General features: G+C 37.5%; 1 protein-coding gene and 1 long non-coding RNA gene across 3 annotated transcripts in view; one reads left to right on the top strand and one right to left on the bottom strand.

The window, feature by feature from the left end:
- The window catches only part of LOC106087785 (uncharacterized), a 95850-nt gene that overhangs the window by 65972 nt on the left and 13194 nt on the right, over positions 1-16684 (top strand). The gene's annotated exons all lie outside the window — the stretch shown is intronic.
- LOC106088838 (peptidoglycan-recognition protein LC) overlaps positions 2499-16684 on the bottom strand; it is a 116711-nt gene continuing 102525 nt past the window's right edge. For both annotated transcript variants that reach the window (XM_013254532.2, XM_013254535.2), the window contains exons 4-5: positions 2961-3112; positions 2499-2891 (exon numbers count right to left, since the gene is read on the bottom strand). In XM_013254532.2, coding sequence (XP_013109986.2) covers positions 2508-2891; positions 2961-3112 — 536 coding nt within the window. In that variant the 3' untranslated portion in view covers positions 2499-2507. The remainder of the gene's footprint in view (positions 2892-2960; positions 3113-16684) is intronic.

Here is a 16684-nt window from a genome sequence, read left to right as displayed (position 1 = left end):
TATCGGGTATGCATACGAAGGTCTTCTTGAGTTCATCTAGATACCCATGGTATCGAGTGTTTGACTTGGGTTTACCCACTCCGATTCTCCGCTCCACTCCGCATTGATAAAACTGTTAACTTTCCTCCTGGCTTCACGGAATTCTTCTTTCAGCTCTGGAGACTTGAAACGCTACCATCTACTCTAAGTCAAGTCTCTATCATCATAGAGAAATGATTTCCGTAATGAAAGCTGTCAGCTGATCGACAGTTAAAAGTGTAAATATGTCATCCCAGTTCACCTGGAAGAACATACAAACTAAATGTTCATAATTCAAATTCACCGATAAGCGCCTTGATTCTTGATTTGAACCATGGCTTTGTTTTGGCCGAAGCCCTTTTATTCTGTATTGGAACTGTTGCATCATAGAGACGTAAAATGTCATCCCAGTTCACCTGGCAGACCATACCAACTAAATGTTCATAATTCAAATTACCGTAGTCACGATAAGGTAGGTCCTTCTCTTCCTTCTCCAAATCAAAATCGTAGGCGAGATAAATGAGATCATGCTTAGAGAAACATGGAACAGAAATCTAATCATACAATGATATCTTCAAAGAATTATTGACAAAGAAAAAATCTAAGAGTGTATTGACGGTTGACGTGAAATGTGTGGGGTTTATATTATTGGTGGCGAATAGGCCAAGTGTCAACATAGCATCGGTCAAAGCTGAATCTATAAGTATGTTTGAGTTAAAGTCCCCAGTGATTATAACATCACTATAACCCAGTGCTACGGACTCCAGTACAACCTGAAGCCCATGTATGTCAATCGTATTATTCGGACGGTATATACAACCAACTAAAACTTTCTCACGATCTGAAGATAGTTCAACAAACACGTCCCCGAATTCAGACTTTAAACGAATTCTAGCTTTCAGGTCTCATCTGACATAAATGGCAACACTACCTCCGCGATTTCCCCTGTCAGATCTGAACACAGTATATCCATTTAAGTTAACGAGACTGTCAGCTATGGAAGGACTAAGCCATGTTTCCGAAAGGCATATAATATCAATGCCTGATCCTTCAAAAATATATCCAAATTCATCAATCTTCCTTACCAGACCTTGAGAATTTATGTGGCATATCTTTAAACCATTTCTTTGCCTAGCCAATATTCGAACCAAGCTTTTTGTTCCGTCTATGGAATTTGTATTAACATATTTGCATCATTTATCAATGTTAAAAAATACATATAGAATTTCCTTTAAATATAAAAAAATATTACTGCAATTTTTTATTAAGAATAGGTTTAATTTCCATATTTTGTTAGCCAAAGAGACCTCCCCCCCTGCTACGTCCCTGATGGTAGCTATATATAAATCTGAACCAATTTGGATCAAATTACATACACATAGCAGGTGTCATAGAAAATTTGATAAAGTTCGGATGATAAATGCGCTTACAAACGCTCTAGAAGTGAAAATTGGCCACCACATATATATGAAGGCTATATCTAAATCTAAACCGATTTCGCGTGCCAAATTTCGTGAAAATCAGTTGATAAATGACAAAATAATTGCAATTTTAGTCCCAATTGGTCTAACATTTATATGGGAGCTATATCTAAATCTAAACCGATTTTAACCAATTTTTGTATTTTCTGTTGAGGCATAGCCCAAGAGTCATCTGTGCCAAATTTCAAGATTTTTATGAAAGTAAAACAAAATATTTTTCTTTCTTATAAAAATGCTTTAGTAGACGTCTAATATCAAATTTTAACGGCCAATAAAATAAGAAATCAATAAAAACAGTCTCCTGTAAAATTTGGATTTTGTCGTTTGCATCGTTTTCGCGGGAAGGGCTCGATATTATAACTTACATACATATCTTTTGTGGTTATTGCCTGATTTGCTTTGAGGTTCTTGCGTTGTAAAATCCCAACGGTTTAGATTGTCGACACAAAATTTTAACAGAAGTTGGAAATCGATCGAATTTTATTAAAAACTGAAAATATCCAAATGAAAAGTGTATATGATGGACATTTTTTTGGGTCGAATATTGAATCCATCTGTTCTCTGTTCACGAGAAAATTTCCACAATATATATATCTGTGGCTATGTAAATTGGAAATACACACTTACGTATTTTGCCAAATGCATTCAAATAAAAGATCTCTTTTTGTCTCTTGATAATTATAACTTTTAATGTAAACTATTTTTTGGGAAATGCTTAACGAACAATGAATTTACAAATATGAAGGGATGGACTTTGCTTCTTAAATGAGTGTACGAAATATTTCATAATCTACAATATTAACATAATGACAAACAAACGCATAGTCGCGTGTATATTCTGAAGCACATAACGTCTATTGCAATTGGCTTACTAGTGGGCGAGTCGATATGAAATATGTGGTTCTCAGGCCACATAGACAGGACAACCTAATAATCTAATTACCCGATACCAAAGTTGCTGATCAATCAAATGGATGGAGGCATCTACTTAAATTCTAATTAACCTATTCAATGCTCCGACCAATGTGGCCAATTCTGAAAACTTTCATATAAACCATCAGCTGAAGCTGCCGTCGATGCAGGGTCCAATTTATTTGCGCCCACAATTCTGTAATCCGGCGAAAGCTTATCCAGGCGTACACCTTCCTCGAGCAGCAGCTTAGTGACCTTGAGCTGCTTGTCTGAGGGTTTAGTTGTTTTGAATGATCCTATGTAGGCCAACGAAATGCTGTCATCGTTGTAACCCTTGATGGTTGAACCTCTGTTATCCCAACCGCGTCCTTCGTATACATTGCCATCGCCCCCTATCAGAAAGTTGTAGATAATGTCGTCTTGTCGTTGGGATTCAATGTTGAAGGTTTGAGTATTGCGCACCGTAAATGTACAGGCCGCCTGGAAGTATATATAAGTTAAAGAATTTTGTGGATTTTTGGGACTAATTGTAAGGGGGCCCATACAAACCTGCGTTTCGCAATTCGTAGTCTTGGTGTCAATTACTATGACTCGCGCAACGGGAGGATCGAGTTGTACCCACGGATTTATAGGTGGTTGAGCTAACCAGCCATCTCTAGGAACTATCCGGAGAATAGTACCCCCACCAAGGTTGTCTTGAGCTGTAAAAAATTAAAAAAATAAAATAAATCCATTGTTCTTTTTGGATTGAAGAGCAGTGTGTAGGCTGTAAAAAAATGTTTGTGTTCATGGAAATTCATAAATTCCAAAAGTGAGATTTAGATGTGCTATTAAGGGAAGCATAATTTTACTGATTTTAGTCTTACGTGATATGATAACGTACGTACGTTGAAAAAATTTATGTTAAGAAAAACATATAATCTGGCAAATGAGTAAAACAAAAAAATTGAAAATTAAAAAAAATTTTGTTCGTATTCATATAAATTTACAACCCTAGTAAAATTTTAAAAATTTTGGACAATTTGAGATCAAATTTTATCCAAATTTATATTATTGGATATATTTACGTTAGGTTAGGTTTAAGTGGCAGTCTGCCATCAGGCTCACTTAGACGCTTTCGTCTATTGTGATACCACAGGAACAGAAGAAGGAAGATGCCTTCTAGTTCTTACGGTTGAACCATCTAAATAGCTTCAAAAAGCCCAACAACTTGCGAGCGTTCACATCAGCTAAATTAGACAGGTTCTCAAAGAAATGAGAATCAAAAGTGGAATTCCTTCTGACTGCCACTGAAAGACACACACACACAGAAGGTGTTCTATAGTCTCTTCTTCTTCGATGCCCTCACAGCTTCTGCAAAAGTCGTTACTGGCAACCTTCAGTCTGTTAGCATGTTTTCCGAATGGACGGTGACCTGTCATGACGGACACAATGACTGAGACGTCTGTTCTTGCCACCGATAGCAAAGCGGTAGACCTCTTCAAGTCTTGATTAGGCCACATAGTTTTGTCATGCTCACAGCCCCCTCGTCCGCTTTACAATTCTGCTAAATCAGACAAGTTCTCAAAGAAATGATAGACTAAAGTGGAACTCCTTCTGACTGCCAGTGCCGGACACACACACTGCAGATATATATTATAGTCTCTTCTTGCTCAACATACTCACAATAGAAGTCGTTACTTGCAACCTTCAGTCTGTCAACATATTTTCCCATCAAACAGTGACTAGTCACAATGACGGAGACGTCTGTTGTAGTGAGCGACAGCAAAGCGTTAGAACTCTTCAAGTCTAGGTTTGGCCACATAATTTTGAAGTTTTCGCAATCCCCACTAATGGCTTAAGGATACATGTCGCAAGAACATAGCAACAAATTCCAATTCCCCTGGAATGTGTAAGATAGTTTCTTGTCCTGCAAACTCATCTTCTCTACAATTTCCTGGGATGTCTCTTCTATGAAAGATCTGCGGCAGTCGAGGGCGGTTTGAGTTCAGAGAAATTTAATGCCAATCGTCGTTATGATATTTTAGCCATTCCACCAGTTTATTGATTCCAAGTATCTCGGCTTGATACACTACTTGAAGACTTGAAGAGTTCTAACGCTTTGCTGTCGCTCACTACAACAGACGTCTCCGTCATTGTGACTAGTCACTGTTTGATGGGAAAATTTGTTGAAAGACTGAAGGTTGCAAGTAACGACTTCTATTGTGAGTATGTTGAGCAAAAAGAGACTATAATATATATCTGCAGTGTGTGTGTCCGGCACTGGCAGTCAGAAGGAGTTCCACTTTAGTCTATCATTTCTTTGAGAACTTGTCTGATTTAGCAGAATTGTAAAGCGGACGAGGGGGCTGTGAGCATGACAAAACTATGTGGCCTAATCAAGACTTGAAGAGGTCTACCGCTTTGCTATCGGTGGCAAGAACAGACGTCTCAGTCATTGTGTCCGTCATGACAGGTCACCGTCCATTCGGAAAACATGCTAACAGACTGAAGGTTGCCAGTAACGACTTTTGCAGAAGCTGTGAGGGCATCGAAGAAGAAGAGACTATAGAACACCTTCTGTGTGTGTGTGTCTTTCAGTGGCAGTCAGAAGGAATTCCACTTTTGATTCTCATTTCTTTGAGAACCTGTCTAATTTAGCTGATGTGAACGCTCGCAAGTTGTTGGGCTTTTTGAAGCTATTTAGATGGTTCAACCGTAAGAACTAGAAGGCATCTTCCTTCTTCTGTTCCTGTGGTATCACAATAGACGAAAGCGTCTAAGTGAGCCTGATGGCAGACTGCCACTTAAACCTAACCTAAGTGAGCCTGATGGCAGACTGCCACTTAAACCTAACCTAACGGAAATATATCCAATAATATAAATTTGGATAAAATTTGATCTCAAATTGTCCAAAATTTTTAAAATTTTACTAGGGTTGTAAATTTATATACCCCGAAACCCACCAGGTCGTCTGGAACCATCCGTACAGAAATCTGCGCACCTTCTATTGCCTGGTTTATTATAATTCTACTCGATTTTAATAGGAACTAGCTGACCCGGGCCCGCTCCGCTGCGCCTTCTTTTACTTTATATAGAACAAAAGTTTTCTTGGAATATTTATTTTCGACAATTAAAGAGCTTTTAGTGAAATACCATGCTACGAAAACAGTATATCGCTTGACTAACAGTTTAACAATACAAGTGCCTTTATCTGAATCCCATATGGTCTTTATTGGTCTGCGAATTTAAGATTGGATGTAAGGTGTACTCCATTCTTAAAATACTTTATGTCAGTCCGATATTCTCATGAAATCTGATTTAGGGGAGTTTTCGGGGGTGAGGTGGTCCCCCAGACACTAGGCCCTGAAAAAATATCAGCATCGTGCTCTTCTCTCAAATACCATTTATTTAAACCCCATATTGCCATTGGTTTAAGGGGAGTTTATGGGATGAGGCGTTCCCCAACCACATGGCCCCAAAATTGGTTATCAAATTCGTTTTCTAATCTAAATTTACTTTCATTTGAGCCACATATTGGCATGGTCGAAAAATTTTTACCCTCTGGGGGGTGTTTTGGCAAAGAGTTGATGCCCTTAATACATGGTCCTAAATTTGGATGTCAAATTCGTATTCTGCTCCCAAATTGCGATGGTCACTAAAATTGGTGTTTGTGGGGAATTTTAGGGAAGGGGTAGACCACCAGAAAATTGGTCCCGAAAGTGGGTATCAATTCTTACTCTATCCCCCAATACCTTTCATTTACGCTCCACATTGACATGGTCGGTAAATATGCCCAATTTAGGGATGTTTTGGGGATTGGAGTGGTCCCCCAAACACCAAGCCCGGAAAATATATCAGCAACATGCTCTATTCTCATATATCTATATATCATTTGTTTGAACCCCATATTCCCATTGGCCTAAAAATTGGCTATCAAATTGGATTTCTAATCTCATTTAAACTCCTTATTGCAAAAATCAGCAAATATGTCCTATGCCCCATACCGGGGCATTGACCCTAAAAACTATAAATATTTAGTTCCACTTCTTTAAGACCCAAATTGTCTTGGTGAGCAAATACGTCCTATTTGGGGGTTGTTATGGTGGTGGGACGTCCCCTAAACAGTTGGTCCCTAATTTTGATATCCGATACATGGTCTACTCCAAAATACTTTTAATTTGAGCCCCATATTTCCATAGTCGGCAAACATGACAGGCTTGGGGGTGTTTTTGGGATGGGCGGCCACTCAGTGAGTTGGCCTTGAAAATATATATCGGATTAGTGTTCCACTTTAAAAACCCTCTTATTTGAGCCTCATATCGCAATAGTTAGCAAATACTTACTACTTGGGTGGTGTTGTGGGGGTGGGGTGGCCCCATAGACATTTTTCCCGAATATTGATATCAAATTCGTGCTTTACTCGAAAAGACCTTTCATTTGAGCCCCATTTTGCTATGGTCGTAAATTTGTCCCCTTTGGGGGATGTTTTTGGTGAGAGGAAATCAGATTAGTATTCTACTCGCAGATACCTTTCATTTGAGTCCCATATTGCCATGGTCGGTAAATATGTCCGATTTAGGGGTGTTTTGGGTCTTGGGTTGGTCCCCCTAACACTTGGTCCGAAAATTGGATATCAGATACGTTTTCTTATCCTAAATATCTTTCATTTGAGTCCCATATTGTCGTGATTGGACTAAATATATGTTTGGTAGGTTTTAGGGTGGGGCGGCCCCCCTAGGTACCCCATCCAAAATTTGGATACCAAATTTTTATTTTTAGGGTACTAAATGAGAGCACACAATATTTCACTTAAAGCGCACCACCCATCTCCGAGATCTGGCGTTTCTGAAAATTATGGTAAGGGTGAGGGTCCGTTCCCCCTTCAAATATCAAATGCACCATCTGTGAAAATTTCAAGAAAATCGGTTCAGCCGTTTCTGAGTCTATAACACACAAACATACAAACAAACCTACGAACAAACACATATTGATTTTTGTATATAAGATTGATTGTTTACATGTTTTTCTCGTTCTGTTCCCGAAATCTCGAATCGGACTTTGACTGGACCCCATTAGAACACTTTTAAACTTGCCAAACTTAAGAATAAGATAATAAAGTTATTTAGGATTTTTTTTATGGTTTAAAAGTCTTCTAACCAAAGAAGAAACGCGGCTTGGTGTGTGTGGTTGGTGTGTGTTGCTATCTTTGGCTTTCCTTTTCCATTTGCATCTGCGCTCATTGAGCTCGTCTCGACAGAAAAACAAATAAAAGTTGTAAAATTTATTGATTTTCGCCCTAACAGGCAAAAAACTTGAAAAATTAGTTATTTAGGAAATATAGAAAGTCTGGTTCCTCTACCGATTTTTCCGGGTATTCAATTTCCAGTTCGGAATATAATACCGAAAATAATATTGCCTACCGTAATTAAAGGGTGATTTTTTTGAGGTTACGATTTTCATGCATTAGTATTTGACAGATCACGTGGGATTTCAGACATGGTGTCAAAGAGAAAGATGCTCAGTATGCTTTGACATTTCATCATGAATAGACTTACTAACGAGCAACGCTTGCAAATCATTGAATTTTATTACCAAAATCAGTGTTCGGTTCGAAATGTGTTCATTCACCGTAACGTTGCGTCCAACAGCATCTTTGAAAAAATACGGTCCAATGATTCCACCAGCGTACAAACCACACCAAACAGTGCATTTTTCGGGATGCATGGGCAGTTCTTGAACGGCTTCTGGTTGCTCTTCACTCCAAATGCGGCAATTTTGCTTATTTACGTAGCCATTCAACCAGAAATGAGCCTCATCGCTGAACAAAATTTGTCAAAATTTGAACACATTTCGAACCGAACACTGATTTTGGTAATAAAATTCAATGATTTGCAAGCGTTGCTCGTTAGTAAGTTTATTCATGATGAAATGTCAAAGCATACTGAGCATCTTTCTCTTTGACACCATGTCTGAAATCCCACGTGATCTGTCAAATACTAATGCATGAAAATCCTAACCTCAAAAAAATCACCCTTTATTTGTGCTTCATGAGGCAATTCAAATCCACGGAAGTTTTATAAATTTGTTAATTCGAAACAAAGGTGCTGTGTTCTTCCTAACACGCTTAAACACGGATCACTAACGGCTAAAGGACATAAAAAAAATATTTGCAAACTTTTGTGCTTCGACTTATTCTGATCAAATGTATGATATATATCCATACGAGATTCAACGCTCCTGTTTAATTAATATGCCTCGAGTAACTATTGATATCGTTTGTAAGAACTTGAGAACTCTGAAATGCTCTTTTAAACAAGGGCCTGATGGGATGCCGGCTAGTATACTTAGATTTTGCGCCCATTACGTTATATTTCCTTTTACTGAGATTTTCAATAGAACCTTAAAATTAGTACCTGAAGTATGAAAAAAATCTATGTATACTATTCCTCTATTTAAATCTGCAAAGTTAAGCGCTATCCTAAAAAGCGTTATATGAAAGATTGAAACTGATACCATCTCCCGTCAGGTTTCGTCAATTTACTCAGATGCCCAAGATGGGTTTCGCAAAGCTCGATCAACTGTTACAAATGTTTTACAGTAAGTAACTCTTGTTAATGATAGATTTAGGCAGAGGAAACAGACTGATGCTGTTTACACCGACTTTAGTAAGGCGTTCGATAAAGTCAATCATGGTCTACTTTTGTTTAACCTGGTTTAGATCGGGGTTTCACCTGTATTTTTTAATTGGGTTAATTCTTACTTATCTGCACGTGTTCAGAATGTATACTTCGGTGATACTTGGTGTTCCACAGTGCAGTCATCTGGGTCCAGTTCTTTTTATGAACGTTTATTAATTATTTACCTTGTGTTATTAAAAATTCTTAATGTATGCTGATGATGTCAAATTTTTCCAATCGTTCTGCGTTCCTTCTGAGGATTTGTTACAACTCGATCTTGATAACTTTTGTTTGTGGTGTAATGTATATTTAGTGCAACTAAATATCTTGAAATGTAAATTAATGTCTTTCTATAGAACGCAACACTTGTCAAAAGTTATCATCTTAATGGTCGTGAAATTAATATGGAAGAATCTTTCCTAGATCTTGGCATCCTCCTAGATCGTGAATAAATAAATCTCTTGGTACTCTTGAATTCATGAAAAGATGGAGTAAGGAATTTGATTTTGCTTCTGTTACTAGGAACTTATACATTTCTTTTGTCCGGAGTACACTTGAGAATGGGTCCGTTATTTGTGATCCGGTTTATACTATTCACAGTAATAAAATCAGAGTCTGTACAGAAACAATTTCTACTGTTTACCTTCGTAATAGTGGTTGGAATTATCAAACACTTCCTTCCTATTCGTTGAGATTAAATTTAACAACGCTTCCTACTCTCAGTAGCCGCAGGAAAATTTTAAACATCACATTCATCTCAAATACTTTATACGGGAAATTGAAGTCCGAATTTTTGTTGAGACGGCTTAATATTAACGTTCCTTCTAGAACAACGAGACATTTTCAACTGCTTAGTATTCAGTATCATCAAAGCTATTTTGCAAATAATGATCCTCTTCGTCGTATTTGTTTAGATATTATTAAGAACATATTAGCAATTTTTTATCTTACTAAAGACAGATATTCATTAAAAAGAAAAATTTTACTTCATTTTAACACTAATTGAATACCAATGTAGTTTGGGTATATGTATATTTGTATTAGTCTGTTAGGATATACTCATCTATAGACTTAATAATAATAATAAAAAAAATCCTTCTCAAAAAAAAAACCAAACTCGACATCGACTCTCGCGATTCGAATAATGTACAATACAGGGCCCCAGCTTTAACCAACAACTTAGAGAGCGCAGCTGGCTACTACTGAATCTTCAGTGGTGTGCGACGGAAGAAGAAATACAATTAGATTACTCTTTAGAGGCCACCGTAGCGCAGCGGTAAGCATGTCCGCCTATGACGCTGAAAGCCTGGCTTCGAATTCTGACGAGAATATGAGAAACAATTTTTCAGCTGTGGTTTCGGCTATAAAAAGGAGGCACTCTGGCTCAGGCTCTGTGTCTCCTATTCCCCGTACCCTTGAGTAATTGAAATCCAGGAATGCTTAGTACAAGAAGCAATCCTCTACACACCTTTAGTACCGCCGAAGCGGCCTTATAATAGTAGAGACTATTCTGCAGAGAACAGACCATAGTTGGGATTCAGATTTTTCACCACAGTGCCGTTAGCTTCGTCTGCCGAGTCCGCCAGGAATTCATTCTCACAAGATTCGTTCGATCTTGCCATGATGAGTTTCCTTACGCATCTCACTCTTCCTCAGAACGCTCGTCACTTACGGTGTGGACGACTCCTTCTTAGTTGTTGTTGTCATTCTAGCAGTGTGTTGTACACTGAGGCGGCAGTCCTTGCCGATGAAAGACTCCATCGGGCCAATCCGGTGCGTACAACCGGCTGCAATGGGATTGACTTCTTCTTAGATGCTTCTCCAGCTGCTGCTATCGAAGTTCCTTTTGAGTTCTATCCTTTCCCACATGTGGCATACACCTTGAGCTCAATCCAACTGGATGACCCGCCCAAAAGGGGCTTGTGGGGTCCCGTTTAAGTTTCACATGTGGTCGATAGTTCCTCAGACAAGTGTTCAGCAGCAACTGCTGAGTCGTCTCCTGATTCCTCAAGCTCACCGCTTCTATAGACCTTAAGCTTCAACTCTTCAAATCCGTAGGATATAACTCCTTCACACTGGTTGAAGTCTGCGAGAGTTTAGTACGAATACTGCATGTCTCCGATTGCCATCAGCGTTATCTAATCATCCAATCTTCCAGTCAGTGGATGAAAGTGCCTTAGTTCCACAAGGTTGGATTCAGGAGGGAACATACGTTTGCCATTGATCGAGAACAAATATCTTCCTTTTTGGTGAGAAATTTTTACATGGCATAATACCTCACTATGCCATAGGAGGGGAAAAATTATTTTCTGTTCTCGCCAGGATTCGAATCAAAGCGTTCAGCGTCGTGTGCGGACATGCTAACCTCTGCGCTACGGTGGCGTGGTTTATAACTACAAAATGGGAATAAAAGCAAATAAATAAAACCATAAGCATAATATTTACTAGGTCTCAGATGTTGTACTAGTTTCTATACCCTTCACCATAGGATGGGGCATGGAGCCACGGGACAGAGACGTGATTTTATCTATGGAAAAAAATTAAATTAAATTTATTCTACACACAAAATTTTAGTAAAACTTTTTTAAATGACCAAATTTATTATCTATAATATTCTAGAAGGACTGCATTTTGATCAGACCAGGACCGCCTTAAAATTATTTTTCTTAAGTACAAACTTTTAATTAAATTTTTTCCAAACAAATTTTAATGAATTTTTTTCTAAACAAATTTTAATGAAAAATTTAAGCGTAACATTTTTAAAGACAAAATTTTTCATAAGGACAAAATTTAATTGTTTTTGCATTACTTATATCTTATTTGCATATCTTATATATAAAAATCAATTTGTGTTTGTTTGTTTGTATGTTTGTGTGTTCCTTATAGAATCAGAAACGGCTGAACCGATTTTCTTGAAATTTTTACAGATCGTGCATAATGATCCCGTGGTGAAAAAAGGGTACTAAATTTTTTGATATCTGAAGAGGGGGCGAACCCTCCCCTTACCCTAATTTTCAGAAACGGCAGATCCCAGAGATCGGTGGTGCGATTTAAGCGAAATTATGTGTGTTCTCATATAGTACCCTAAAAATAAAAATGTGGTATCCAAATTTCGGATGGCGTACCTAGGGGTGTTGCCCCACCCTAAAACCTACCAAATATGGGACTCAAATGAAAGGTAATTAGGATAAGAAAACGTATCTGATATCCCATTGTCGGACCAAGTGTTAGGGGGACGACCCCAAGCCCCAAAACACCCCTAAATCGGACATATTTACCGACCATGGCAATATGGGACTCAAATGAAAGGTATTTGCGAGTAGAGTACGAATCTGATATCCAAATGTGGGACCACGTTTCTGGGGGTCGACCCCTTTCCCAAAACACCCCCAAACAGGACCATGGGAATATGGGGCTTAAATAAAAGGTATTTGAATGTAGAATTCGAATTTGATATCCAAATATAGGACCAAGTGTTTAGGGGGGCGCCCATCCCCAAAAAACATGCCCAAAGGGGACAAATTTACGACCATAGCAATATGGGGCTCAAATGAAAGGTCTTTTCGAGTAAAGCACGTATTTGAAATCAATATTCGGGAAAAGTGTCTATGGGGCCACAACACCACCCTAATAGTAAGTATTTTCTGACTATTGCAATATGAGGCTCAAATAAGAGGGTTTTTAAAGTGAAACACGAACCCGATATATATTTTCAAGGCCAACTCACTGAGTGGCCGCCCATCCCAAAAACACCCCCAAGCCGGTCATGTTTGCCGACTATGGAAATATGGGGCTCAAATCAAAGGTATGTGGGAGTAGACCACGTATCTGATATCAACATTAGGGGCCAACTGTCTAGCGGACGTCCTACCACCATAACAACCCCCAAATAGGACATATTTGCTCACCAAGACAATTTGGGTCTTAAAGAGATTGGAACTAAATATTCATAGTTTTTAGGGCCAATTCCCCAAACCGGACATATTTGCTGACTTTGCAATAAGGAGTTTAAATGAGATTAGAAAACGAATTTGATATCCAATTTTGAGGGCAATGGCAATATGGGGTTCAAATAAATGATATATAGATATATGAGAATAGAGCATGTTGCTGATTTATTTTCCGGGCTTAGTGTTTGTAGGAACATCCCAATCCCCAAAACACTCCTAAACCGGGCATATTTACCGACTATGTCAATGTGGAGCTTAAATGAAAGAAATTGGGGTTAGAGCAAGAATTGATATCCATTTTCGGGACCAATTTTCTGCGGGTCAACCCCTTTCCCAAAATACCCCACAAACAGCAATTTTTCACTGACTATCGCAATACGGTGCTCAAATAAAGGTATTTGGGAGCAGAATACGAATTTAATATCCAAATATGGGACCATGTCTTTAGGGCGTCACCCCTTTCCCAAAACACTCCCAAAGGGAAAAAATTGTTCGACCATGCCAATATGTGCTTTAAATGAAAGGTATTTGAGATTAGAAAACGAATTTGATAACCTATTTTGGGGCCATGTGTTTGGGAGACGCCTCATCCTGTAAACTTCTCTTAAGCCAATGGCAATATGGGGTTTAAATAAATGGTATTTAAGAGAAGAGCACGATGCTGATATTTTTTCAGGGCCAAGTATCTCGGGGACCTTTCCCCTGAAAGCACCACTAAATCAGACATCATGAGAATATCGTGCTGAAATGAGGTATTTTCGAATGGAGTAAACCTTACATCCAAACATAAATTCGTAGACCAATAAAGATCATTTGAGATTCAGATAAAGGCTCTTATATTGTTAAACTGTTAGTCAAGTTTGCATGGTATTTCACTAAAAGATATCTAATTGTCGAAAATAAATATTCCAAGGAAACTTTTGTTCCATATAAAGTAAAAGAAGGCGCAGCGGAGCGGCCCGGGTCAGCTTGTAATTTCAATAAAAAAGACTACATTGTAATGATTTTTTAAAAAGACTATTTTTCAGTGAAAAATTTTCTAGAGATACATTTTTGCCCAGCCAACCTCGAGATTATTTTAAAAAGCCAAAATTGAATTAAAATTTGCTCAAAGCATTTCGCGACACTACTTTTTGCTTAAACATTTCTAATTTTTTTTTCATCATGCTGTCTCTTCTGTCCCCAATAGAAACAAAAATAAAATGAAAAATCACAATGTACAATACAAAATGAAAATTTTTCTATGTAAAGATAAAATTTGAAAGGCATTTTTTTCCAAAAGGCTTTTTCCGGCTTTAGACCATTGTTTGATGCTTACTATTCAAAGAATAGTACAGCAAAAAACATTAAAAATCAGTAAAAGGGTGTTGTTGCTAGAAGCATTTGACTGGTTATCCCGTATCGCGATTACAATTTCGACCAAGAAATATCATCGTATTTATATTGACATAGTGATTTTTTTTAAAAATTTTTAACAACAATTAAAAAAAAAAAATTATTTCCAAAGCCACAATGTGTTTACAACAAAAAAATAATTTGTTCAAATATTTTTTAACATTTAGCGAAAAAAGGTGGATTACATGGACATAAAATAGTACCTGCTGGCTTATCGCCATAAATTTATTTTGTTGATATAGAAACCATCAACCATCCCCTTTATGCCAATTCAAATTTCAGTAAGATGACTCTGTCCTAGTTCGAGCTAAAACTTTTCTATGAGAGTTCCATTGTTGGATATTTTAAACCCATTCGTTTTTAATCGGTTAATGAAATTTTCGTTAAAGACCGAATCACCCATATTAACTTACACTTTAAAATAATTATTTCAAATGAAACCATTGTCACAATTGATGCGGAGCTCAAAGTGGGATAGGATCGAAATCTATCAGCCAATAGCAAGCAGCGTTCATTCTAGGGTGATTGTTTAGCTGTTATCTTTTTGGCAACACTGGTTTAAACAGCTCACTGTCAAACATCTTCAGTTTGGTCAATAAATTAAACATGAATCGTCTTACAAACGAACAAAGCTTGCAAATATTTGAATTTTATTATCAAAATCCGTGCACTGTTAAGAAAATTCATCGCGCTCTTCTTCCATTGACAGACGAAGCTCATTTTTGACTCAATGGGTACGTAAATAAGCAGAATTGTCGATTTTGGAGTGAAGATCAGCCAGAAGCGTTGCAAGAGCTACCAATTCATTTAGAACAAGTCACAGTTTAGTGCGGTTTATGGGCTGGTGGCATCATTGGGCCGTACTTCTTCAAAGATGATGCGAATCAAAACGTGGTAAACGCTACCGCTTTTTTTGCCCACAATGCAAGAGCTTGACTTGCATGACATGTGATTTCAACAAGACGGTGCCACATGCCACACAGTACGCGTAACTTATTGAGAGGCGAGTTCGGTGAACATTTCATTTCACGTTCGGGACCGGTTAGTTGGCCGTCTAGAACGTGTGATTTAACGCAATTAGACTATTTTTTGTGGGGCTATGTTAAAGCTATGTCGCATTGGAAGACATCATCGAAGCATTTATTCGTGAAATACCGGCCGAAATGCTGAAAGCAGTATTCCAAAATTGGACTTAGCGGATGGACCATTAGATGCGCAGTCACGGTCAACATTCGCATGAAATAATCTTCAAACATAATATTTTATATGGACCGTACTATCAATTCAAATAACGATTTCATGCATTTTTCTGAATTTTATGTGTTTTTTGTTTTTCGAAAAACTTTCCTATAGCTCTTAAAAATTCACCCTTTAATAGAAATTTATTAGCTCTGTAGGCTTTGGCCGTGGTGTTGCTGATACAGTTTAAAAATTACTTTTTGAATTATTGATTTTCTTCCAAAAATAACTTTTTATAATGAAAAGATCCCAATACCCACCATAAGCAAGGAAATGTATTAGAATAATATTAGTCGGCAGACTTTTATCTATGAGAGCAAGTTTTATATTACACTAACAGCTGTCGCTAGGCCATGTGTTATCAATTATTTATTTATTTCATCTATCGAGTAAAAATAAGTGGGCAAAGAAAGAAAAAGATTTAAAACTGCAATAACACGAAAATCTCTTCGTATATCTGATTTCTAGTTCTAATACCTTTTCTTATTTTATCTTCGTAAGTTAGGAAAACTTTAGGACTTAGGACAAAGACATGATGAAAATTATAGCCATATACGGCAATAGTTGAATGCAGTTTTTACCGGACATCTTTTCCATTAATAACGGATTTTCGATCGATTTTAATAAAGTTCGGAGAATAAATTACCGGCATCATATAACCAGAACGTAGATGGCTCGTCGTAAAAATTAGCCCAAAAAAATTTTTTTTTAAATGTTTAACATTTATTATTTCTTTTATATTTAAAATTAAGCAACTTATTTTTTCAATTTGTTTGCGTAAAAATGTCAAGCGACAACAATTTTCAAACAAAGTTTAAGGTATCTTTCCCAATTTCACAGCAGCAGAAGGATTTTGGCAATTTTCAATTTCGTACGAGGTGTTTTGCTTTGACTTCCAATAACTATGCTTATTATAGTCCAATAGCTGACCCGGGCCCGCCCCGCTGCGCCTTCTTTTACTTTATATGGAACAAAAGTTTCCTTGGAATATTTATTTTCGACAATTAAAGATCTTTTAGTGAAATACCAT

Source organism: Stomoxys calcitrans, chromosome 1 (assembly GCF_963082655.1).
Source record: "Stomoxys calcitrans chromosome 1, idStoCalc2.1, whole genome shotgun sequence".
In the NCBI taxonomy this organism is placed as follows: Eukaryota; Metazoa; Arthropoda; class Insecta; order Diptera; family Muscidae; genus Stomoxys; species Stomoxys calcitrans.
Note: the sequence above shows the minus strand (reverse complement) of the source record. Positions and strands in the feature narration are given on the sequence as shown.